The sequence below is a fragment of the Gopherus flavomarginatus genome, chromosome 23 (genome assembly GCF_025201925.1).
Source record: "Gopherus flavomarginatus isolate rGopFla2 chromosome 23, rGopFla2.mat.asm, whole genome shotgun sequence".
NCBI lineage: Eukaryota > Metazoa > Chordata > Testudines > Testudinidae > Gopherus > Gopherus flavomarginatus.
In genome coordinates this window covers 2,028,177-2,055,013 of record NC_066639.1, presented here as the reverse complement: position 1 = coordinate 2,055,013, position 26,837 = coordinate 2,028,177, and the positions used below count along the sequence as shown (strand labels likewise).

Below are 26,837 nucleotides of genomic sequence, written 5' to 3'. Positions count from 1 at the left end.
GTGAATTTGAGTGCCTGGTATTAAGTGACGATATTGATAGAATAGGCATCACAGAAACCCCTGCACCCCCTCCTGCACCCACATGGGGAGACTGACCTGTGTGCATGGATCAGCTGGCATTGCTGCCCCCCACTCCTCCCTGGAACGCTGCTCATCTGGGCACCCCTAGGGGCTGTGGGATGTGGGGGCAAGAAGTGAGATCATCCGAGCTCCCTGCATCCAGGTCACTTTCCTCAGCCAGGCTGCATAGCGGGAGGGCAGAGAGCAGCAGCTTCTGATGCTCCCCTCACAGCACAGTCCAGGTGGGGAAGTGACCAGGACGCATGGAGCACATAGTGTTGCTCTTCACTCCCCCCAACCCTCTACGGGCCCACGGAGGAGCATTGGGGCAGGGGAGAGCAGTGAGCACCTTTGCACTGCCACACGATGCCCTTTGACCCCTGGAGCCCTGGGCGGCTGCCGGGGGGCCCCAACCCTAAGGCCGGTCAGGATCCCCAGAACGAGCAGCAGAAAACACAAAGACTGGCCACACACTGAGCAGTGGTAGCCTGGGCAGCTCGTAATGGAGGCTTGGAGGGGAGGAGGCTCAGTCTTGCCAAGGGGACAGTGGGGCCCATTACCAGGGGCCCTGGCCAAGTTAGGTCCCCCGGGAAAAGTCTCCCCCATATCAGCCCCAGGGCTGGAGGAGCTCCCACTCCCTGCTACGTCCCTGGGGCTGCAGCAGGGGCACAGAGCTTCTCTGGTCTCAGGGTAACAGCGGGGCAGGGGTAAAGGAGTGATAGGGTGGGGCTGGTGGGGGAAGGGGTAGAATAGAGGTGACAGTGGATGGGGCCATGGGTGGAAGGTGTGGAAGGGGGCAGAGCCACAGACAGAAGGGGGGGCATGGTTCTGGTGCTGGGGCCCCCACACTTGTTCTCCCTTTCCCAGGGGTTTGGCATCACTAGCCCCGGCTTAGCGAGTAGGGTTCAGTGGTCCCCATAATGTGGGGCATGACTCCTAGGGGGACACAGAGGAACATTCATGGGGGCACCTCAGGACCTGAGCCAGCCCACATGGAGGGCAGGGAAGGAGCACCACTCAGCACCACTCTGCCACAGCTCTTCCCCAACCCCACCCTCAGCCTGAGACTCTGGCTCCAGCCCGGCGTTGACCCTTTTATCCCTATCGGCACCCCTCTCCCCAGTAAGCAACAGCCTCACTCCCAGCACCGGTTCTCTACTGTGGCTTCCGAGGGGCCACAGCCATGGCTAAGAGGGCACAATGTGAAATGTTTGGGGACCACTGGTTTAGGGTGACGTCCTCAATCACTTCTCTGCAGTCCAATAAAAGCTATTCCTCACCCACCTACCCCTCCGTCAGGACAGACTAGGGATGTTCTGCTGCCCTTCACTCATACAGGAAGGAGAATAACATTTTATTCCACTCAATCCTAAAGTGATTTGTAACCCACCATCATCCCAAACTGGTCATTTTGGGGAAGCGGCCCCACCATGCTGCATAGCTAGGCAGAGTAGGTGTGTCTGTGCAAACACAGTCTGTTCCTGAAGTCTTTCCCCAGCTCCTCACTAGATGTGAGGGGGGAGCTCATTCAGACCCTGCTTACGCTTAGTATTTAAAAACTCCATCATATCCCTATCTCTGCCAGCCTTAGATTTCTCCTCCTGTCTGTTTCTTGACAGCTCAGATGAGGTGACCGAGTGGTTAAGGTGATGGACTACTACCCCATTATGCTCTGCCTGCATGGGTTCAAATCCCTTTCTCTACAGAGGCATTTAGTCTTCACCCTCCTTTATAGACAACCATCTTCCCCCTTTGGTACAATAACAGATCAAACAATGTTGCTTGTGTTACCCAAAATTGGGTCAGTTAGTAAGCTTAGAGAGGACTAATAACGCCCCTCCCCCCCAGAGTTTGGCAGAAAGCAGCACATTTATTAGCTTGATAGCTAAGCTCAAAAGAAGGGATGGGGGAGGGTGTCACACTCATACTCACGCTCCCAGGACAGGCCTGGTAGTGGAGATGTCAGGATCCTTTAAGGTAAGTGTCCCACAGCACAGTGATGGATGGTGTGATGAAGGTCAGTCTCCCTGAGGCACGATGGAATGTAACACAGCGAACCACTGGCCAGACGGGCCAGGCGAAGGGCATTCACTGGGTGTACAAAGGAGAGGGGGAAAGCTACTTCACAGGCTTTCAAAGAGGGAGAGGAGACAAGGCGGGGGGAGTGTAACAGACCTTTTGAGCATACAGGTTATACAGAGCACACAGATCACTGCTGTTCCTACAACAGGGTAAGTTCTCAAGCAGCATGTTTCTTACTTTGCCCATCTGTCAATTTTGATGATTATTGATGGAAATATTTTGCCATTGGGTTGTGTGTTTACACAGAAATTGACATTTACCAACAAATACGCAATTCTTCCAAGCCTGCCTAGTCTGCAGTTGATGGGTTTAGAGGGACACATTCACTCTTCCAGGTCCCCATGCCAGGCTTGTGCTCTCCAGGCTGTCAACTTCCCACACTGCTGGGATCCTTCCCTCATCTCCCCCCAGACCACTGCCCCACCCCCACTTCTGGGATCCCCTCCCTACACTGTCTAACTCCCCTGCTGGCAGGATCCCTTTCCATTCCTGTCTCCACTCTGGGCAAAAGCTCTGCACTCTTCCCACACCAGAAATTGAACCCAGGCCACCTGGGTGAAAACCAGGAAGCCTGACCACTAGCCCATATGGGACTATTGTTGCATTTGAGGAAGTGGGTATTCACCCACGACAGCTCATGCTCCAATACGTCTGTTAGTCTATAAGGTGCCACCGGACTTTTGGCTGCTATTATTACTACAACTCAGGCCTTGGCTACACTGGAGAGTTACAGTGCAGGTGGTGGCTTTACAGCGCTGTAACTTACTCCCCGTCCACACTGGCAAGGCACATACAGCGCTGTATCTCCCTGGCTACAGTGCTGCATGTGCTCCACCTCGACGAGAGGAATAAAGAGAACAGCGCTGGTGCTGCAGCGCTGGGGTGCCAGTGTAAACAGTGATTAATCTTACTACACTGTCACTGACCTCCGGAACCTTCCCATAATGCTTTTAAGTAGAGATAACGCTCTTTGTTTTGGTGTGATGCCTCTGTTTGTTTTGTTGTGAGCTCAAGGCTCCGGGAGCTGCTTATCTAAAAACCAAACACAATTACTGTTTGCAGTGAATGAGCAGAGGCAGGGGGATCCCTTTGGAACGCCCATAGCTGGTGTTTGCTTGAGGAGGGAAGCAGCCCGGCGGGCACGGGGGGGGAGGTCTGTTTTGGAGCAGCTGCTTATCTGGTCTGTGAGGAAAAAAACAAAAAGGCTATTTGCATTTAGTGAATGACAGGGGTGGGGGAGGGGTCAGAGCTTGCAAGGGACGGAGCTGACACACTGTCAGCTCCAAAAATCCACTCGCTCTGTCTCCCCGCAACTCCCTGTCACAGTCCACCCCACCCCCCATCTTTTGGAAAGCACGTCACAGCCACTTGAACTCTGGGATAGCTGCCCACAATGCATCACTCCCAACACCGCTGCAGATGCTGCAAATGTGGCCACACTGCAGCGCTTTCCCTACACAGCTGTACCAAGATAGGTTTAACTCCCAGCGCTGTACAGCTGCAAGTGTAGCCAAACCCTATCTAAGCCGACCCATTATGAGAGCAGCAGGGACTAGTGTGACAGGATGTCCTGATTTTTTGGGTCTTTTTTCTTATATAGCTGCCTATTACCCCCACCCCCTGTCCGAGTTTTTCACATTTGCTGTCCAGTCACCCTAGCAGGGGTTGCACACAGGGCTGCATTAACCTTCAGGTGCTGAGGTTTCCCTCTCTCCATTCCCAGAGCCTGCGGTCAGGAAACAGACATCAGGGCTCCCAGGTGCTGCACAGACCATGACTGAGATCAGACCCCATATTGTGCAAGATGTTGTATAATCCCTGGCCAACACTGGGACACCCAGGGGGTTCCCCTCAATTTCCCTGAGCCTCTGCTGCCCAATTTCTTCTGACTCCCTCTGGATCACCCCCCCCCCCGCCCGCAAAAAAACCACCTTTCCAAACAGTCCTTCTTTCCCTGCCCCCTGATTCTGCTTTCACACCCTGGGACCATCTCCTCCCTTCGTCTCTCCCCCTCCAGGTGAAGCAGAGATGGAGGCAACTTCAGCCACTAGAGACAGCCCCAGCGAGCGCTGCAGCCAGCCGGGGGTGGGAGGGTGTTTGCAGACACAGGAAGGGAGCAGCTGGGACCGGGGGGGGGGGGGTGTTGCTGGGAAGAAGGAGAACAAAGACCAGAGACCCAACACAGGGCAGCTCCTGGAGGCGGGGCTCTGGCTCAGCTCAGGGGCGGGGCAGCTCCTGGGGGCGGGGCTCTGGCTCAGCTCGGGGGCGGGGCAGCTCCTGGGGGCGGGGCTCTGGCACAGCCCAGGGGCGGGGCAGCTCCTGGGGGCAGGGCTCTGGCACATTGTGACGCAGAGCCCGGGCTGAGCAGCTGCTAGTTGGTTCTCCACGTGCTGCCAGCTGTTCTCAGCTGCAGCCAGGATCTGCCCCCGGCCCCGCTGGGATCCAGGTGGGGACAGAGACTGGGGCCCGGGGGTTCCCCTTGGTGTGGCTGGCGGGGGGGGAGGGGAGAAGCCGGAACTGCAGGCGGGGGAAGGGCGGTGGGACATTGTGACTCGGAGCCCCCGGGGACTGAGAGACCCCGGGGGGGCGCCGGGGGGACGGGAAAGTGACTCTGCCCCGGGGAGCTTGGGAGAAGCCTTGGAGCCGCCTCTGCCCCAGTGGAGCTGCAGCAGGATCAGCCCGCCCCGCTGGGATGGGGGGGGGCCGGGGCCCGGGGGGGGGGCGCGGGCTGGGGCCCGGCCGTCGTGGGGGGGGGGGCGGAGCCCGGGGCCCGAGGGGGATGCCGAGAGGGAGCCCGGGGCCCGGTAACAGCCGCTGAAGCCGGTGCCCTTCCCCCTGCCCGGACCAGCAGTAACGTTCCGCCGGGCGCTGGGGGCGGGACTGGAGCGGGGGGGGGGGCGGGCGCTGAGCAGGAAATCGGGGGAGGGTCAGGCAGCTGGAGGCAGGGTTCGAGGGGGGCTAAAGGGCACAATCCGGGCTGGGGGGAGGAGCAGGAGTTGAGCTCAGGGGGAGGCGCTGGCAGAGCCCCCCGTGCTGTGTGGGGCCGGAGGTGTTGGGGGGCGGAGAAGCTGGAGTTGCAGGAAGGGGGAGGTCACTGTGGTGGGGGGGGTAGAACTGTCTCTGTGCAGCCAGGATATTCCCAGGTTGGCGGAGGAGGTGAGTTAATTGGATCCTGTCCCTGTTTTTGCCACTTCCTCCCACACACACATTCTCTCAAGATTTCCCCTTTTCTCTCTCATTATCACACGTGGCTATAAAATTCAGGGAGATTCTCCTCCCCCCCAATGATCAGCTCTCTAATTGCCTCTGATTTTCCCTTTTCTCTCCATACTTCTCAAATGTCAATTTAAAATCTCTCCGATGGGGGGTGGATTTTCCCACCCATTTTATCTGCAGCGATTTGTCCTTGTTGGGGTGAGAAATTGTTGCCCTGGGTCATTCCCCAGAACATGGCTGCCCCTGGAGTGGGGATGGGATGGGATGAGGTGCCCGTTCTCTGCCAGGGCAGGGAATGGAGGAGCACATCCCCCATGGAGACTGCCCAGACCCCATTTCCCAATCTCCCTGCTGCCCCCTTCCATTGTCCAGGGAGCCTTCCAGCTCCCCCTCTCTTAAATCAGCTCCTCAAAGGGCTCTGAGCTGCTCACATGAATGGTTGCCCCGTGGCCGGGGGGGACCATCACATTCTGTTTATATGTTGGACAGTCATATAAAATCCAGTCCAACAATCCCCCTTTTTCCATTAGTTATTTAATAGCAACATCAAATCCCCTCCGATCTTGGTGGTTTTCTCTCATGCTATCAAATGTTATTTGTGACAGGGTTCTCTCTGCGTATCTCAAAGATTGATATAATATACCCCAAACATTTGCCCCACTTCTCTCTAGTTGTTTTATTTCTAATTGAATATGATGGGTTGTTTCCCAATGTGCTAAGATGCAGCCGCCTCTGGGGTGGATCCATGGTGGCCATTATTTGCTAGTGACAGCCCGTGGACCTTTCTTGCCCTCCAGGCCCTCCATTCTCCTGTTAAAGAAGCAACCCCCAGGCTCCCTCTGCCTGTGTGACTGGCCAGCAGGAGGTGGTGTTAACTTTCTAGCCACTTCTCACACTCTGTGAGGTAACACTTGCAAGGGCAGGGAAGGTGTCTGTGTGGGGAGATTGCAGCTGAAGGTGCATTGTGGTAGGGGGAGGCCTCTGGGTGGCTGGGCAGGGGGTACCCTAGTCGGGTTGGTGGGTTGTGGAGGTTTGGGGTTTGGGGGGGTGGTTGTTGTGTGCCCATCCCTGAGGCTATGGGTCCTGGAGGTGAGTATCGCTGGTGGCTGCAGAACAGTGGGGGTGGGTGTCTCTTGGGGGGGCGGGACAGAGGGTTAGAGGGAGCCTGGTTCTGTGCCAGGGGCTCTGTCTGTGCTTCCCCTGCTGGTTCCTGGTTTTGTTGCCATGCCCAGTGCACAGAGCTGGGGGAGGGGATCCCTGGCACTAGGTCAGGGCATGCCAGGGAAGCAGAGTGAGGGGTCCCACTGTAAAGCATCAGGGGGTCACACTGGGCAGAGGGGGGGGTCCCAGGCAAATGTCAGGGTAGATTGTTCTGGAGGGTGGGGGAGTTCCTAGGCAGGCAGTGAGGGACTGAGTTCCCAGTGGGGGGGTCCCTTGAGGTGGTCCCTGGCTGCTGGGAGCCCTTGGTGGGGGGAACCCTTTGGGATTCCCAACCTGGCAATCATGGTCTGGTGGGGGTTCTCTGGCCGGTGTGGCTTTAAGGGGTATCTGGGGTCCCTGGCCAGGGACTCTGGGGGCTGCGTCCCAGGGAATATCTGATGGAATCCTGGCTGGGGGGGGTCTGGGGCCCCTGGCTGGAGGGGGTCTGGGGTCCCTGGCTGGGGGGGATCTGGGCTCTGGGTACTAGGGGGTGTCTGGGGGCTGCTGCTAACCATGATCCTTCTCTCTGGTCAACTTGTGCCAGAGTCCTGGCTCCAAGCACTGCCCGGCATTCCCCAGTCACGTGCCCTGTCACTGTGAAAACTTTCTGTCCACTTAGCAAACACTGTGAGTGTGAAATCACAGATTTTGCTTTTCTCCTCTTTTGAAAACTGCAGGAACTTTCGGTTCCGTTTGGAAAATTTGTGCCCCCAGTCCTTGTCCTAGATCTGTGTGGGTGAGGGAGGTGGGAAGGGAGTCAGCACTGCCACATGATGGTCTTTTCCACAGCATTCTGGACTCATTCTTTCTGAAATCTGGTGTCATTGAGACCATTGTTAATCCAGAGTCACTGTATGAAAAGACAAGGAGTGATTTCAGATGGACAGTGGGGCAAATGAGATCAGCAATTCTCCCTGTGAGGAGGGGCTCCCATTAGCTGCTCTCCCCAGAGAGCTAAAGAAGGGAAGCTGCTCAAACGCTCTGTCCCTCTCTGCTCAGGATATTGGGGTTCAGCTTCCTGGGTCAGATGCTGCAGCCTCCATTGTGATCTGGGAGAGCAGGCTTGGCAGCTGCTGCTCCCCCAGTGGGGCTTTGTGCTGGGAAGTGACCTTAATTAAAGCTTCTTCTCTGCCTGGCCCAGGGGATGACTTTCTGCAGCTGGTCCTAGCCCCCTAGGGCAGCCCTGGGCCCTGTTACTACTAAATTCTGAGCCAGAGTCTCCAGGTAACTGAAAGACCTCAGGGAATGTCCTAGGGTCTGGCAAGAAAGTGACTCTGCACAAACAATCCTACCTCATTTCTCCTCCCAGTAGCGGTTGCTAGGAGAAAATCCAGCCATGGGAGAGCAAAGCCCTCAGGAATGGGGCTGTGCCAGCCAGAGGGGCAGGGAGAGAGGACAGGGGAAGGAGAGACTGAAAGGGGCAGTGGGAGAAATGAATGTGGGGGAGAGATTTCCAGCTCTCTAGTACACCCAGACACATGTATTGCTGCATCCCGGGGCAGAACCACTTTCCAGTGAACAAAACAAGGATCAGACAGAGCAAAAGCCAGTTCCAGACTCCATATTCCCCCTGCTGGGGTGTGGCTGCCATGAGGTCAGTGTCTGAGGGAATCCCCCACAGTGACTCCTTTGGATCTGCTCTTTTCTAGCCTTGTGTTCAGAGAAGAGGTGAGGGAAGAGAGAAGGGAGGTTAAACATGTCTCTGTGGGCTTAGCCTGGCAGGAGGGGCCAGGTCTAAATTGTAATAAACAGATTGAGCATTTCCCAGTATGACAGAATCTAGGGTGTCTGTCTGCAGGGAAAGGGCCTGGAGGAATTATGATGTGAAATTAACTAAAACCGGTTCTGAAACGCCCACAACTGCCCTTCTCCCCCAGACAGGCTGCAGAATGATGTCCATGTTTTGCTCCAGCTCATCCCAGCCTGGCGTGGGACAGGGAAGAGAAATGGCTGCAGTGGAGTCAGTCCAGGTAGAGATTATCAGGGGGTTGCTGGTGGGTTCCTGCTGGTGGAAAGGGAGAGCAAATACACCAGAGATGGGAAGGTTTACACAGTCTGGTTTGGAGGTTGGAGCGGGGCAGGAAATTCACAGCGTGGGGAAAGGAGGAGGCCAAGGTGTGGCAAACCTGCTGGGAGTTATTTACTAAGTGGCCTAGATTCTAGGAACAGACCCAGGAGGTTTGGAGGTGGAAATGCCCTAATTTGTGAAGAAAGAAAATAGCCCACCTACATGGAGCTAGTCAAACTGACCAGACTCCTAGTGCTGGAGCCTGACATGACTGACCAGCGGCTGCTGTGAGATATGAAGGGGGTACCCATGGGTCAGGCTTATTGGAGCTGCCTCTCCCTTCATATCCCGCTCCTCACAATGAGGAGGGTGTTGTGCGTCCTACCAGCGAGCTCTCCCTGGACTCTGGTAGGGGCTCCATCTCCTGTATCAGTCGGTGGCTAGCAGGAGGGTGATGGATCTGCTGGGAGAGACAAGGGGCTCTCTCTTCGTCCCCTCACCCTGGTATTTGCTGGATACTCTTAGTGAGATCGAGGTGGGACTCTCTTGACTATGATCCACCCAGAGCTTCCATTTGATTCACTCCTCTCTGCCACAAATAGTGGGGCTGTGAGTGGGGCAGCAAGTCCTTAGTGTTGGACTCTTGCTCTTTCAGGGGCCGGTGACCTTCAAGGAGGTGGCTGTGTATTTCACCAGGGAAGAGTGGGCTCTGCTGGACCCCGCTCAGAGAGCCCTCTACTGGGATGTCATGCAGGAGAACTATGAGGCGGTGGTCTTGCTGGGTAAGGGTTCCTGTCCCTTCTGTTCTTGGAAGGGGAAATGAAGAGTGAAGGTTCATGCCATACCCAAAATGCCATCTGTACCCTGTCCTGTTTCAGCATCACCCCAGTAGGCCAGTGACACACATACTACCAGAGACCCTCCTCTGCTGCAGAACACTTTGGGAACAGAGCACAGGAACCATATTGCACAGTGTCAAATATCTCCTGTTTGCTCAAGTGAAACTGGGGGTTAGGTCTGGCATAACTGTCCCATACCCCTAATCATTTTTGTTGCCCTTTTCTGAACCTTTTCCAATTCTAATATATCTATTTTTGAGATGGGGTGACAACATCTGCATGCAGTATTCAAGATGTGGGTGTATAATGGATTGATTTGCTGTTTTTACAAATATGATCTATGAGATATTCTGTCATATCTATCCCTTTCTTAAATATTTCCTACATTGTTCACTTTTTTTCACTGCTGCTGCACATTGAGTGGATGTTTTCAGAGAACTATCCACAGTGCCTCCAAGATCCATCTCTTGAGTGGAAACAACTAATTTAGACTCCATCATTTTGTATGTATAGTTGGGATTGTTTTTTCCAATGGGCTGCACTATGTGGTATCCTGACATCTAGCACTGCTGAGATCCTGGATTCAGTAATATCCCTGCCCTTCCTGTTCCCTTTCTCCACCGAATCCCGCCAGCCCATGGTTACTGTTCCCAGCTTCCCCAGGACTCTCGCACTGTCTCTGAACCTCTCTGTCAGCAAGAAGCAGTGCCAGGGAGACTTGCCCTCTGTCTGGAGTCTTCGATTTCTGGGACGTGGATTTCCTTTCTCTGTGTTGTAAGAGGCTCTGTCATAATGAGTGTCTGTGACGTTACGCAGAGTACAATCTGGACTGTTAAAGAGCTGTGTCCCCTCAGTTCTCCAGCTGGGGTGCCTTTTCCACTGTTTTCCCGCGAGAACAGCTCCTCTTGGCCAATTAACACACAGTCTCCAGCATGTAACTCACTCCCAGCTACACAGTATTGAATGCTGCTAGACAGCCACTCATGAATTACACCTCAGGAGAAAACCAGCAAATTCTCAAGTGCCCAACTTTCCCCCAGAAATGTGCATCTTGCACTGTCCAGCACGCTACTGAACGACACAAGCTCATATGAAGTCTGTCATTTCATCAGTGGAAAATGACATGCACCAGCTTGTTATCCCAAACAGAGTTTTCAACACACTTAAATCCACACATACTGGTTAGATGAACAATAAACCAAAATTGTTAACTACCAAAAACTAAAACTAGGCCCAGTCCATGAAAGGGGCACTCCCAGGAGAGACTGTATAAAGGCTGGAACATGAAACACCTTTGTAAACCTGAGACAGCTGCCTTGGGGACAATGACAGGGAGAATCCCCCAAAGTGACTGTTTTGTTTCTGCTCTTCTCTGGCCTCTGATTGTTCCTTCCAATGTGGAGTACTTTGCACTTGTCTCTACTGAATTTCATCCTATTTACTTCAGATCATTTCTCCAGTTTGTCCAGATCATTTTGAATTTTAATCCAATCCTCCAAAGCACTTATAACCCCTCCCAGCTTGGTGTTGTCCGCAAACTTGATACGTGTAAGAGAGAGACTGTTACTGGGAGGGTTTTCCCATGTGTCAGAGGGTTACACCCTGGTGGGAGGGGGCTAGGCCTGTACTGGAATAAGGTCACTCTGTGCTTCACAGTGTGCCAGAACCTAGAATATGCATTAGCAGGGGAAAAGCTGGGGGAAATCGGCTTGTGGAATGGACAAAAGCCTAGTCTGAATTCTCACACCTTGCCCTTTTCACCCCGGCAGGCCAGAGAATAACATCCATGTTTCACTGCAGATCATCTCGTCCTCCCAGGGGCAAGGAAATGGCTGCAATGGAGCTGGCTCAGGTAAGAGATTAACAGGGAGGTCGTGGTGGGCTCTGCTTGGAGGTTGAGGAGCAGTAAATGCATAGGAGAGTGGGAATTGCTAGAGGTGGTGGGAAGCAGGAAATATCTCGGGTGGAGAAAGGGAGGGGACAGCATGTGACAAACCTCCTGAGACTTGTGTAGTGTAGGGCGTGATGGGTTGTCACCCCCAGGCGGCAGTTTGTGGAGCTTCTGGGAACTGCTGTGTCCTCTAACCCTCAAGCTGGGCTGGCCCTTCTCACACTGCTTTGCTGGAGATTTCGCCAGCCTCTCCAGGGCCTGTTATCACCCAACACAACAGCAGGTGGCGCCATGCTGCCAACTAAGCTACCTGAGTGCTTTACCTAAGCCACTCAAGGACAGATAGAAGACAAGAGCCAATTTCCCACTCCTCAACCTTGCACACTTGCTGTAGTATAAATCCAGAATGATACCATCTTATAGTGCACGGGGATCTCTATAATGTCAGCTCATTAATATAGTTCCCCTTCCCCTCGATATGGGACAGATGTGCACAACAAGCTGAGATTTTCCCCAGACACTTCACTCTAAATACGCTGGTTAAGATAAAGCATCAAACAAGTTTATTAACTGCAGAAAGATATATTAAGTGATTATAAGTGATAACAAACAGATCATAGCAGATTATTTAGCAAATAACCAAAACTCAGACTAAACCTAACATACTAGATGGATAGAATTTGAATTAGCAATTTCTCACCCTGACTGATGGTACAAGCAGTCCTCCAAGTTTCCATACACAAGCTAGAAATCTCTTGATCCTGGGAGCAGCACTTCACCCACATCCGTTTTTGTTTCTCAGGTGTTTCCAGGAGTTCTTTTTTGTGTGGGGAATGAGGCCAAGAGATGATGTCACACCCCACCTTATGTAGCTTTTCCATATGGTGGGAACCTTTTGTTCCAAACTCAGTTTCTAGTCCAGTTTGTGGAAAAATACAGGTTCTAAAATGGAGTTTAGTGTCATGTGGTCTGGTCACAGGCCCTGCTGAGTCATAGTAGCCATGACTCATAGGCTGGCTGAAACATTCACAGGAAGGCTAAGCTCTTCCACAGTCCATTGTCTTTGTTGAGCCATCAGCACTGTCTGGCTTCTTCATTGTTGTACCTGAAAGGCTCGTTGTGGGTGTTACCCAGAGTAAGCACATTTGAAATACAGATACAGAGTCAATATCCATAACTTCAGATACAAACATGATATGTGCACACAAATAGGATAATCATATTCAGCAAATCAGAACTTTTCCAGTGACACCACACATGATGCATCTTCTACAAAATAGATCATAATTATGTCCTAATCATATTATAATCATACCACTATGATGAATATGGGGGTGTAGTGTCAGATAGGTCCTAATTTCAAGGCACAGGATTTGGGAATGGAACTTCCCCTCTTTGTGGAACAGGAAATAACCCTCCAGCCAGGGCTGGGACAACTTCCCAGAGTTCCAGTGATGGAGCCTGAATCTACTGGCATTTCATTAATTACCACCAACCCCAATCTTTGTGGCAACTGTAAACTTTATCAGTGATGATTTTGTACTCTCTTCTAAGTCATGGATAAGAATGTTAAATAGCACAGGACCAAGCACCAATCCCTGCAGGAACCTGCTAGAAGGAAATCCACTTGACCATGGTTCCCCATTTACTATCAGAGTTTTTAATCTATTTAATGTATGCCGTGTTTATTTTGTATCATTCTAGTTTTTTTAGCAAAAATATAGTGCTGATCAAGTCATGTCCCTTACAGAAGTTTAGGTATATTACATCAATACTATTAGCTGCAACCAAACTTTTGATCTCATCCAATAAGGATATCTCGTTAGTTTGATAGGCTCTATTTTCTCTAAACCTTTGTTAATGGGCACTACAATTCTGACCTTCTAACTTCTATTCTTTACTATTGAGTTCCCCTTTCTTGCATATATTTTATTTGGAGAGTGCTGGGATTCCTACCAGGGAGCCACTATCAGGGTCCAGAGACAGCCCCATCTCCTATATTAAGCTCTGGCTAGTAGCTATGTGATAAATGTGAAGACCCTGCTTCTGTCTGTCAGATGGGAGACACAAAGGTTCTCTCTTTCTACCCTCTGATGCCTCCTGTCTGCTGTAAGCAAGGTGGGGTGGGACTCTGTTAACATGTGCCTTCAGGAGCTTCCATTTCCCTGGTGCTCTGTTCCGTGAATAGGGGGGTTGTGAGTGGGTCAGCAGGTACTAAGTGTTGGACTCTTGCTCTTTCAGGGGCCGGTGACCTTCGAGGAGGTGGCAGTGTATTTCTCCAGGGAAGAGGGGACTGTGCTGGACCCCACTCAGAGAGCCCTCTACAGGGATGTCATGCAGGAGAACTATGAGACGGTGGTCTTGCTGGGTAAGGATTCCAGTCCCTTCTGTTCTTTCCCCCGCCCCGCCCCACCTCTTTCCTCCCCTTCTCTGCCCCCATTCCAACCCCTTCCCCAAAATTCCCACCCCAGCTCCGCCCTCTCCCTGCCCCCAGTGGGTGCAGGAGGGGTGTGGTGTGCGGTGGGGGCTCATGGCAGGGGGTTGGGATGTGGGGTGCAGGAGGGGTGAGGGGTGCTGCAGAGCATTGTGGTGCAGGAGGGGTGCGGGGAGTGGAAGGGGGCTTAGTGCAGGGGGTTAGGGGGCTCATGGCAGGGAGTTGGGGTGCAGGAGGGGTATGGGGAGTGGAAGGGGGTTTAGTGCAGGGGGTTAGGGGGCTCAGGGCAGGGAGTTGGGGTGCAGGAGGGGTGCGGGGAGTGGAAGGGGGCTTAGTGCAGGGGGTTAGGGGGCTCAGGGCAGGGAGTTGGGGTGCAGGAGGGGTACGGGGTGTGGCAGGGGGTTCAGGGCAAGGGGTCAGGGTGAAGGGTGCAGCAGGGGGTATGGCTTCAGGAGAGGTTGGGGGGTGGTTCTGGCCCGGTGCGCACTGGGGGCAGGGCAGGCTCCCCTGCACTGCTCTGGGAAGTGGCTGGAACCTGGGGGAGACGGGGCACTGGGGTCTGTGTGTTGCTCTGGGGGTCTAAAACACGCAGGCGGCCAATGGGAGTTGCTGGGGGAGGTGCCTGAAGCAAGCGCAACACACAGACCCCAGTTCCCTGCCTCCCCCAGATTCTGGCTGCTTCCCAGAGCGGTGCGGGGACAGGGCAGGCAAGCAGGGAGGGAGGGAGGGAGCCTACCCTGCCCCCAGTGCGCTCTAGGTAAACACTGGGGAGGGCGGGGGGACCATGGGAAGCTCGTGGGCCGCAGAAAATAACCCCGCGGGCCGCGTGTTTTAGACCCCTGGCTTAATCCCAATGTATTTTTAAAAATCAAATTAAATCACTGCTCCCGAATGAAATTACCCACAGTCTCTGTGATGATTCAACTTTGACCAAACTATTTACTTGTCAGATGAGGGAAAAAGACATTTGAGGGTGCACAATGTTCCTGGTCCCCCACTTCATGGTGCCTCCAGCACTGAGTGAATTTCACCCTCAGAGAAGATACATTATAAATAATGTTTTCTTTATGGTTTCCCATTACCTACATACTGAATTGTTATCAATTCATTATCTCTGATATTTCATATGACTTTCAAGTTGATGTCTGTTTATTATTATTATTATTAATTAATAATAAGACGATTACATAAGAAAGGCCACAATGAGTCAGACCAAAGGTCCATCTAGCCCAGCATCCTGTCTTCCAACAGTGGCCAATGCCAGGTGCCCCAGAGGGAATGAACAGAACAGGTCATCAAATGATCCATCCCCTCTTACCTATTCCCAGCTTCTGGCAAACAGGCTAAGAACTAGCAGCAAAGTACTTCACAGGAGATGTTCAATTAAAAGAAAAATTGAACTAAATATTTTAAAAGATATTCCCCTAAACATACATAAATAAAGCAAACAGAATATATAAAATTGAATTTGGAATATTTTTAGTTAATGCAGACTGAAAGGAGTGTTTTCATATCAATTCCTAGAACCTGGAAAACATTTCATTCACGTTTTACTAATTTTGTGTCTACACTAGAGATAAATATTCAAAAGATTAAATAATTAAACTTGAGGAAACAAGGCTGTACAAAAGATTTACTTGTTGGAGGAAAGAATATGAGACTTACCAATTTCTCTATCCCGTTCTCCTAAAATAAACAGAAATAAATATAAATTATTAAGATTTTTTTCTCTTTATTATGCAATTGTCTGAGTTTTGTGAAAGTCACACAGTGATTATATAATTCATGAGCTTTTGATAGGTTTAATGTTCTCAACGCCAGGAGAAAAAGGTTTTCCTTTCTCCACTTCCTTTTCTCATATTGCCAGCACTCAAGTTTAGGATGAGAGCTGATGTCTATTAATCCCCTACTTTCTACTATGTATAACTTTTTCATATAACCTTTTGGGGTGAAATTTATCAGGTTTCATCTCATCACAATTCCTTTTTAACATTAAATGAAATGACAAACAACTGCTCTCAAAATAAAATTACACACACTCTTTATAATGACCTCACTTTCAACCAAATATTTACTTGTCAGATGAGGAAAAGGAAATTCTGGGGGGAGACGCTCTCTGTGCCCGGTAATGGGCTGATGCAAATCACTACACCCTGGAGCAAAGAGACACTTCAATAATATTTCCTTCTCTGTGCCACTGATGGGGCGGGGAGTAGGGCAGTGCAGCTATCTGTTTCCCCTGCTTGGTCCAGTCAAAAATTTCATTCTGGTTCTTTTTTCGTTTATTAGAAGAACATTTCTTGTTAATTTCACTATATTTTCTCCTATAACATTTACCTTTTTTAATTTTCAATAAATGAACAGTGAGGCCACTGACACCAAACAAACCCACCAGGATCACACACAGAGCCACCATCCAGGGATTCAGTCTTGGGAAAAAGTGATCTGAAAAATAAAACCCCAGGATTTGCATTAATTTGGAAGCAGGGACAAAGTCAAATTTTTTTTTTGTATTGCACACAAATAAATAAAAACTCCTCGTCAAGACTTCTGTGTCATAACAGTGAAAACATCACGTCATCTACACTAAAGACCAGAAACTGATTTTAAAAATGACTCCAACCAACACAGCTGTAACAATTATTTATCTGTGAATGAACAGGCCTGATTTGATTCATTGGTATTCAGAGATTCTTTTTAGAGTTCAATGGCAAATTGGCTGATAACTGACCTGCTATATAAATTGTTGATTCCTTTTCTTGATTGAGAAAGGTGTTTCTGATCCAACAGGACAAGTTTTGGTTTGAATGTTCTTTTATAACAATGGCATTTTCTGTTTCAAACAGGCCATTATCCCCCAGGGATTTTGCTTCAGAGAGCGATGATAATTCTTGCCCATTGAGATCTCTCCACAGTACCTCTGGCTCTGGATACCACCCAGTTGATTGACAAAGCACCCGGATCCCTCCATCCTGATAACTATCCACAGAGATAAGAGGATTGGAGCCCAAACCTAGAAGAAAATTACATGTGTGTGTTAATTCCACGAGTTAGCTTAAAAGCTAAAAGGATGAGAGATAGGTTGTGGATCCCTTACTCTCACTAGAGATCACTTATTCATGCAAAAGGGATAAATGAATACTGGAATCTGTGAATTCCCACTACTCACGTACACAGGAGAACATGTAAACAAATATTTAAAACAATTTCGCTGAGTCAGTAAGACATATTGCCCTCTCGGCCCAAGAGCAATGGAATGTTGAACACATTGGGAAATTTGGCCATTTCATTTAAATATCTAAATGGGATACGATTTTTTCAAAAATCCATTTTTAGTGCATTGGATAGACATTTTGTTGGTCTGCTTTTTAAATTAATAAATCTAACTTGCTCCATGGTTACAGTGTCAAAACAGCAGGGGACAAATGCTCAGCCTTATCTATGAGTGGTAAATACAAAACTTCTACCCCCGCCCCCATTATATGGCCTCAGCCAATCAGAAAGCTGCAGGTGATTTTGACTGTACCACTAAATAACAATCAGTAGTGGTCACATCAGAAGGCCACATAAACCTAGCAGTCCCACCTTAGCCACACATCCTCAAGATGACGGCAGAGAAATTGGCAGGCCATGAGCTTGTCTACACTTGAAATGCTACAGCAGCGCAGCTTCTCTGCTGTAGCACTTCAGTGTTGACACTACCTATGCCAAAGGGAGGACTGCTCCCGGCATCATAGGTAATACACTTCCCCGAGAGGCAGTAACTAGTTCACAGAAGATTTCTTCTGTTGACCCAGTTCTGTCTGCAAGGAGACTTAGGCTATGTCTATACTTGCAAAGTTTTTTCACTGACACTTTTGTCAGTGATAGAGAAGCTCTAAAAGAAAAACACTGGTTTGTATTCACATTGTTTTCCACAGGCATCAGAGCGTGTTTACATATGCAGCACTTGCATCACAATGAGAGGAGTGCATTTTGGTACCTATCCCACTATGCAGGGATGGATGTGTGTGTGTGTGTGTGTGTGACAGCCCCTGGAAGCCACCAGTCCTGAGGCAGGAGGACAGAAGACCCTGACCTCAGCCCCTGCCTCCTTCCCTGACTCTGCACAGCACATTCTGTCTACCTGCCTCTGTTCGCATTGTGGGAGGCAGCAGGAGCATTCCACAATAATAATTTGTTTTGTGTCCTGGTGCAGTGACAGCACCGGCTGTTAGAACAGAACTAAAAGAGAGGGGCTCAGACCTTCAAGCTTCAAAGAGCTGCCACTCCCACTCTGCATTTTGGGACAGTTCTGGAGGGCAATTAGATCAGTAAAAGCAATCAAGAGTTTTCACTGGTACATCAGCCAAAAGCATCAGCACAAAAAGCAAAAAGACTCTTGTTAGGGTGGTTCTATTTTTGCACTGAATCTCAGCAGTTTAGGGTGGATTTCCAGTGAAGACGCTAGCGTGGTTTTTGCACAAACACCTGACTTTTTGCACTAAAACTGTCAAGTGCAGACATTAGTTTTAGGTCAGCTTAATTATGTTGCTCGGGGGGTGGGGGGCGGGGCAGGAGGGAGGATATATTCTTCACACCCCTGAGTGATGTAGTTAAACTGACCTAATTGTCTAGTGTAAACCAGACCTGTATTTGTCTACAAGTCCTTTCCCTCCTAACTAAGGGCCCCTTTTGGAGTCAATCAAGAATTTCTTTTGGGCAAGGAAATCTCTTGCCCATTCTGCAAATGTCTTTAACAAAATGTTGGGAAAGTTTTCAACATCTTTCCCAAAGTATATGACTGTGGCCGTGTGGTGAAATCTAGACACACTGTGTTACTCTGCAATAATTCACAAGTTGTTAGTCACAGTTGTGGCAGTAGGAAAGAATAAAACCTGCAGCCCACACTAAGATAATACACAATGCATAAGATAATAAGGCATGAACTGCTGACCTGCTACCTTCAGTTCCAACAAAGCTTCTTCATAAAAAAGACCATCTTGAACAAAGCAGTTGTATTGTTCTTCATCAGAGCTTCTGATATTAAGAATCTGCAAGGAAACATTCCCATCCAGGATGCCATCTTTCAATAACTCTGTCCTTCCATGGTATTCTGCTATCTGCTGCCCATACTGATCCCTGAACTCATGATAGTGGTGAACAACTGAAGAGAACTCAGATCGGAACTATCTCACCTCCATGTTCTCAGCGCTCATCCTGGGGGACAGGTAACAGGGTAACACAACAGCCTTACCCACAATGGCAGTTACAGGGTGACCAGGACTGTTCACTTTGAACTGGGCTGTCAAATGCACCAAAGCAAAAAAAACAAACTTAGAAGGAAAAAACAATATAAATGACAGATTCAATGGTCCAAACTTCAATGGTCCAAGACACTTGGCATGCAAATTTACAGCCTGAACATTTAAAATTTAGCAAAGTTACAAGCAACTGAAAAGGTGGGCTGTATTAGAAAGTGACAGGCAAGCTTTGGTATAGGTGTCACTGGTAACTTCACTTATATTAATTTTAATATGCCATAGAGACATTTCAGTGCCCAATGAATGGGTAGGATGATCTGAGTTTTTCAACTCTACCCCCCTCGTCCTGTTTTTAGTGGGACTGGGTCACTACTTGGTCTCACTGAGCCCAAATCTCTTCAGCTTCAGGCCAGGCTGCCTGGGTGTTTGACAAACGGTTAGGTCACAGAGGATGTAACGTAAGGAGCTCAGATACTATGGTGATGAAAGCCGTATAAGTACCTAGAGAGATAGAGATAATGAGTTGTGTCGTGTTCGGTGGGTATGAATTACTCCTCCTGAAGGGCTGGGGAGGAAGAGGAGACTTATTCTTTACCAGTATTGACTGAATCTGGAATTTGTTGTAGTTTTTGTTCAGTTTTGTATAAAAGAATAGAATAGGCACAACTTATAAATCACTATGATGAAACAAATCCTATAAACAGCAGTAGGAGCAATGGGATTCCTACCTGATTCCAGCTTGTGAATGTGAAAAGTAATGAAGAAAATGATCAAACTGGGCAGAGAAGAGCTGCCTATGGAGGTAGCACAGGATGAGAGAACCTTCATCCTCACTGTAACTTGATCTAGACAACAGGATGGGGAAGAAAAAAAAACATTTTACATTTAAATCCGATTTGTTAAACAAAGTAACTAATACCCACAGTTAGTGAACTGAATTGATTGTTTTGGGTGACCCTGTTCTTCAGGATTTTAGAGCTGGCATAGATCATCCTCTCACACCTTGTTTTTACTGAAGAGGTAAACAAGCTTTCCTGCTTTTTCAACTCCTAACACTGAACAGAGCTAGTTGGGTTCATTGAAGTGAAGAAAATATTTTCTCTGCAGCTGTTTGAGCCCTTCAACAAATTCCGGTTCCAGGAGACTGGAACCAGTTCATTCATCTGACTTTCTTTGAAACGTCTGCAGCAAACATGTGCTACTTGAATATTATTTTTATATATAAATGTAAATGATATTGTTAGGCAAGAGTTAAAAATTCAGTTAGAAACTCACATAACCAGCAAGCAGGCCTACCTGAGGCCCAAGGACAATGGCAGCTGTAAACACTTGATAACTTAAATGGTCAGATGTCCGCCCAGTAACTCAGCCTTTCAGTGAGGAAGAACAGTACAAACATGTTAAGTATTCTCTTTCTGAAACAATATTTGTCTCTGTAAATACAAGATAAATGCAAATGAATTGATAAGAAAATGTACATAACTGGTTACTGTAACACCATACTTTGGAAGCTGTCCATCAGTCTTCCTGGTGCCGTGAATAAACCTCTTCAGTATCGTCTGTGCTGCCTGATTCTTGGGGAAAAGAATCTCCTTGCTTCACAATACTAATAGATTATAATAAATTAAGGCCTTAACATCGGTTGTCACAATTTTATATTAGAAAACTAAACCAATATTTAACTAACATGAAAAAATCCAAGTTAAAGAAAAACCTCTGGTCTAAACTAAAAACATAATTTTTAAAAAAATCTATTTTCATCCACTCTGAACATCTGATATTTTCTTGGGACACCTTTTGCCAAAGAACTACAGCACTTTGAGGAATTCAATTAAAAGGTGTGATTCCTTGGTTTGTGTAGATTGCATGAATTATTGTAGAAAGCTGAAATTTGTTTCTTTGTCCCTTTCATAACAGAGCAGCAGCACTGCCAGGCCCAATATTCAAAAATCAAAAGTCAGCGTAAGTCCCACCCTAATGGATTACGTCTGTGTGGTATAGTCTGGTTTTGTATGGTCTCCTCTTGTAGCTTTCATTAGCTGTAAAACTGCATAATGCTTTTGGAGTATCCATGACGAATGTGGTATTTGGCAACATATGCATGCTGTAATTAATTTTAAACTTTACATTTGTTTCTTTATGAAAGCCAATACCAACCCCCCCCCCCACACACACACATACACACAAACATAATTTGTAAAAAAAATTACAGAGTGGGTCAAAAAAGATATGTGATTAACTTAAAAATCAATTAAAAAAACCATTTTGGTTCCTATTTCTTGCTTTTGGTTTCTGAGCCCTGAGGGTACACTCATGTCATAGTCTTAAATGTTCTTCTGCAACCATAAGGGCTAGAAATTTGCTTTTACTTTAAATTAAATCTGAGATTCAATAAGGACAAATGCAAAGCACACTGCTTAGGAAGGAACAATCAGTTGCACACATGCAAAATGGGAAATAACTGCCTAGGAAGGAATGCTGTGGAAAGGGATCTGGGGGCCAGAGTGGATCACAAGCTAAATAGGAGTCAACAGTGGTGTAAAAAAGCAAGTATCATTCTGGGATGTATTAGCAGGAGTATTGTAAGCAAGATACGAGAAAAAATTCTTCTGCTCTACTCCGCACTGATTAGGCCTCAACTGGACTAGTGTGTCCAGTTCTGGGGGCCACATTTCAGGAAAGATGTGGACAAATTAGAGAAAGTCCAGAGAAGAGCAACAGAAATGATTAAAGGTCTAGAAAATGTGAGCTATCAGGGAAGATTGAAAAAATCTGGGTTTGTTTGGTCTGGAGAAGAGAAGCTTGAGAGGAGACATGATCACAGTTTTCAAGTACACAAAAGGTTGTTACAAGGAGGAGGGAGAAAAATGGTTCTTCTTAACCTCTGAGGACAGGACAAGAAGCAATGGATTTAAATTGCAGCAAGGGCGGTTTAGGATGGAGAATAGGAAAAAACTTCCTAACTGTCAGGGTAGCTAAGCACTGGAATAAATTGCCTAGGGAGGTTGTGGAATCTCCATCAATGGGGATTTTTAAGAGCACGTTTTTGGAAAATTATCAATTTGATTTAAAAACGGATTTTTCCCTATTATTTTAATGTTTTAAATGCTTCAAAGTGAGAAGTCCTAATAAAATAGAATCAAAACCCTTTTTGATCTCTTCCTTATTCTTTCTAAAGGTGAAAAAGGGAGCTAAAATCAAAACTGAAAAGACGAAAACTAAAATCTAAATTTTTGTTCAATACGACTTGATTAAAAATTGAAAAATACACTAAATACTTTACACAAAACAAAAAAAGTAATTTCACAACAAAAACACCATTATTTTTACTAGTTTTACTCCCCTCCAATAGTTTTTTACACATGAGGAGATGATCTGTCACACAGTGTATAAATTTGCCCCGTTTTAGTTATGTCCTGAAGTCCCTACTCAGCAATACTCTTAAACACATGATCGATTTTAGGCACATGCTTAATTCCCACGGATTTCAGAAGGAGAAAAGGATGAAGTTTTCTGTTTTGATTAATTCTGGACATAATTTTATTTTATACAGAAGTATAAACATGCTTCTCTGTTTATACAGTTCTATCTCTAATTAAGAGATAGAAAACTGCAATGACAACCAGCAGAAAACTAGACTGATGACACTTAGGTTTGGTGCAGTAAAGTTCTTTCCTTATTCAAAATATAGGAAGTTGCTTGTTATAAATCTTCCCCTGAAAACAGTACGAGGCCCAGTAATCTTGAATAAAGCACAGTAGCAAAAGAAATAGATTACTGATTCAACAAAATGTAAAAATCTCATGTTACATTGCTAGGAACATAATCTGCAGTGTATTTGACAGTAAATCATTTTTAACCTACAGGTCATGGAAAGTTTAGATGAAGAGTAAAATAAATTATCACAGGATTATTTAATCATTTTTAATAATCAGGGCTACTCGGAGGGGTGGGGGGCAACTGGGGCAATTTGCCCCAGAACTCACAGGGGCCCGCACGAGAATATAGTATTCTATAGTATTGCAACTTTTTTTTTTTGGAAGAGGCCCCTAAAATCGCTTTACCCCAGGCCCCCTGAATCCTCTGGATGGCCCAGAGAAGCATGTATGAGCAGTTATAAGCAGTTATTCTGAAGCAAAGTTAACCCACCTGGTTGGTTCTTCCGAGAAATTTTAAATCTTCAGAGTTTGGTCAGACCTTATTCCTTTTGTTGAGCTAGTTACATGTTAATTGATTATTCCAGTTTATCAAGATGCTCAGCTAATTCTGGCTATAAAATAGCTGGAGCATTTTCTCACCGCTCTTCCATACTTTTTTTTGTTTTGTTTAAGAAATTGGGTTTTGTTCCAGACTTGCCGCATTTGCCGAGTTGGAAAGTGAAAGTAACACTGTGACTTGAAGGTGGCATCGTTTCAAAGCCTGTCATGTGGGGCAGTTAGAGTCTTCTCTTAAAGAAACAGGAAACTGCTACAGTCCTGCTGAGCTGGAATTGCCTGCAGACTCAAATATGCAGGCTTCTGAAGTTACCTGACTCCATTTCAAAGACACTCCTGACATGCATCTGAGGAAATGGGTATTCACCCACGAAAGCTCATGCTCCAAAACGTCCGTTAGTCTATAAGGTGCCACAGGATTCTTTGTTGCTTTTACAGATCCAGACTAACACGGCTACCCCTCTGATACATTTCAAAGAGAATCTTCTGACTGCTTTCTACAACCCTTTCATCCTTACTCACAAGATTGCATTAAACACTGTACTTTCACTTACTTATAATTAAACACAGTCCCCATGGCAAGAAGACCCCTGTCCTCTGCTGCTATCTCAGCCTCAGTTCAGCTTTCAAGCTAGAGTCCTGAAGAGGAGCTCAGCATAGCTCAGGAGCTTGTCTTTTTCACAAACAGAAGTTGGTCCAATAAAAGACATTACCTTCCCCACCTTGAGTCTCTAAGTTCATCAAAACTCAAATTTCTGAAAACCAGGAAATGCAGAGTTAAGGTACCCATATGACCACTCACATTTCTCCAAAATAATATAATAAAATAGTAAAAATAATCATTTTAAAAAAAATGTAGACGGAGGTAGATGTTACCCACATGATTACAGATTCTCACCCAGGGTGGGGTTCAAACCTGAAAGTTGGTAGAATCTATGAATTTTATGAAATGCTGTGTTTTTGTTTTGCTTTGTGGGTTTTTTTTAAGTGGCCTGTATCTCAGGAAAGCTTGATCAAATGCCTCTAAATTTGATTTACTAACCCTACCCTGCCCTGCCTTACCACGAGGCATAGTAAAGTTCAGGACAATCCATATAAGCACATGTAAGCAGAGTTAGGATGAGCGCTACCCTGATATCTGGTGGTGATTTGTAGGGAATGTGGAAAGAATTCCAATAATTTCAAAGAATGGGGAAAGATTTGCATTGGCATCCACCCTCCACTTAGCATAAGCCCACAGCAGACTGGGATGGTTATTTTAACAGCTCTGGGATCCCCAATTTCTTTGTTATTGGGGCAGGGAAAAAAAAAAAGTTTGTCACCCTGATTGTGTGAATGGGGAGCTGTGGGACTGCTTTGTGACAGAGATGACTCAACCTCAGTTGAGTGGTACTTGCTAAACATGGGACATGGGTTCCAAAACCCCGTGAAGGGAGAGAGGTTGGGGACTGGTATGTGTACCTGATGGTATAGGCCCCTTGCGAGGGCCTGGAACACCAATTGCACATCCTCCTCTCTCCACTGTGGAATGTCAGAGTTGATTTTTTATTCCTTTAAGAATCCGGATATAGGTTACTGAGCTGAACTCACTTTTGGCTAATGGTGCACGAGCACTGGGGCTCCCCTACTATGAGCTGAAATTACTAAAGAGCTGAGAGCACTGAGTACTGTGCTAACTAGTGTGGGAGCCTGAAGCTATACTGTGGAACAGAGCAGCTGGTGGAGTGGAGCAGTTGCGGGGATGGCTGGAGCGGATCATGGGACAGCTGGTGGCAGCGGAGCAGCTGGCAGAGTGGAGTAGCTGTGGGACGGGTGGAGCGGCCCACAGAGCGAGCAGAGCCGAGCAGTTTGCAGGGACGACTGGAGCAGCTCACGGGACAGCTGGTGGAGCAGAGCAGCTGGTGGAGCGGAGCAGTTTGTGAGGACGGTTGGAGGAGCAGAGTGGAGTGAATGGTAAAGTGGAGCAGTTCGTGGAGAAGGCGGGAGCAGAACCCACGGAGAGGCAGGGCAGTTGGCCCCGGACCACGTAAGGTGCCCCTTTCTACCCAGGCTGGGGGGAGGGACCTCTGCAGATAGACTCTCGAACTTTGGGGCTGCACTGACCCAGGACAGAGACTTTTGGATTGTGGGACTTTTGGGACTGTGGGTGATTTGGGGGTTGCTGGACTCAAGAGCCCAGGAAAGAGAACACAGCCCAATTTCCTGGGGTGGGTCTTTGCTCACGGTTTGGTCTATGAACTCTAGTTGAGGTGTTTTCCCAATTTAGTGTTTGTTGTTTATCTCATGTATTAAACCTTTTCTGCTACACCGAGACTCTGTGCTTGCGAGAGGGGAAGCATTGCCTCTTTGAGGCACCTAGGGGTGTGTGTAAGATTTTCCCAGGTCACTGGGTGGGGGCTCGAGCTGGTTTGGCATTGGGTTATTGAAACGGAACCCCTTGATACTGAACCCGGCCCTTGTTGCTGCCAACTCAGAGGGGCAGAAGGGTTACATAAACAAGACACGAGAAGTCATTCTTCCGCTCTACTCTGCGCTGGTTAGGCCTCAATTGGAGTATTGTTTCCAGTTCTGGGCACCACATTTCAAGAAAGATGTGGAGAAATTGGAGAGGGTCCAGAGAAGAGCAACAAGAATGATTAAAGGTCTTGAGAACATGACCTATGAAGGAAGGCTGAAAGAACTGGGTTTATTTAGTTTGGAAAAGAGAAGGCTGAGAGGGGACATGATAGCAGTTTTCAGGTATCTAAAAGGGTGTCATCAGGAGGAGGCAGAAAACTTGTTCACCTTAGCCTCCAGTGATAGAACAAGAAGCAGTGGGCTTAAACTGCAGCAAGGGAGATTAGGTTGGACATTAGGAAAAAGTTCCTAACTGTCAGGGTAGTTAAACACTGGAATAGATTGCCTAGGGAGGTTGTGGAATCTCCATCTCTGGAGATATTTAAGAGTAGGTTAGATAAATGTCTATCAGGGATGGTCTAGATAGTATTTGGTCCTGCCATGAGGGCAGGGGACTGGAATCTACGACCTCTCAAGGTCCCTTCCAGTCCTAGAGACTATGAATCTCTGAATAAAATCGACTAATTTCTGAAAAACTGAGTGTAGCATTGGGAGCAGCATCTGAGGTTTTCCTGTCTAGCCGGCTTGTTTCCTAGAATGAACGCTCCTTGAGTGGGGTGATCCACAGGGAGTAGCTCAAACCTCCAAAGTGTCTGACCAGGGGCAGGACAGTAGCCCAGTAAGGGAGGGGTGCGACAGTGACATCACAAAGGCCTTTTGTAGGACCTCAGACTATCGGTCAAAGGTGGTGACCTCACAGAGAGATGCTGACATCAGCCAGGCAGGACAGGGGCGAGGGGCCAGGGAAACCTCAGAGACCCCTGTGGTTTTGCTTCAGCAAGTCTCCTTCTCCAGGTCTCTCTTTGAGGACTGAGGGAGTATTCGGGTTCACGTACATGAGCGACAGGAGGAAACTGTTTTGAGTTTTCTCCTTCCCTTTTAGTGATTTTACTAGAAAACAGCTGCCCCTGTTTAGAAGGTAAGAGCCTCCAAGGGGTCTGAAACCTGTTCAGTCTGATCTACCTGGTGAGAGTTGAATTCTAGGCATGGAAAACACGAGCTTAAGGAGGCAGTATTGTGCACCTGGGATTTTG

The 26,837-nt window shown here is 47.8% G+C and overlaps 1 protein-coding gene and 1 pseudogene across 3 annotated transcripts in view; one reads left to right on the top strand and one right to left on the bottom strand.

Moving 5' to 3' along the window:
• Window positions 1-14,673: 14,673 nt before the first annotated feature.
• LOC127039433 (butyrophilin subfamily 1 member A1-like) lies at window positions 14,674-20,036 on the bottom strand (annotated as a pseudogene).
• A 4,931-nt stretch (window positions 20,037-24,967) lies between these two features.
• Window positions 24,968-26,837, top strand: part of LOC127039441 (butyrophilin subfamily 2 member A2-like) — a 110,959-nt gene continuing 109,089 nt past the window's right edge. For all 3 annotated transcript variants that reach the window (XM_050933193.1, XM_050933192.1, XM_050933191.1), the window contains exon 1: window positions 24,968-25,213. In XM_050933193.1, coding sequence (XP_050789150.1) covers window positions 25,138-25,213 — 76 coding nt within the window. In that variant the 5' untranslated portion in view covers window positions 24,968-25,137. The remainder of the gene's footprint in view (window positions 25,214-26,837) is intronic.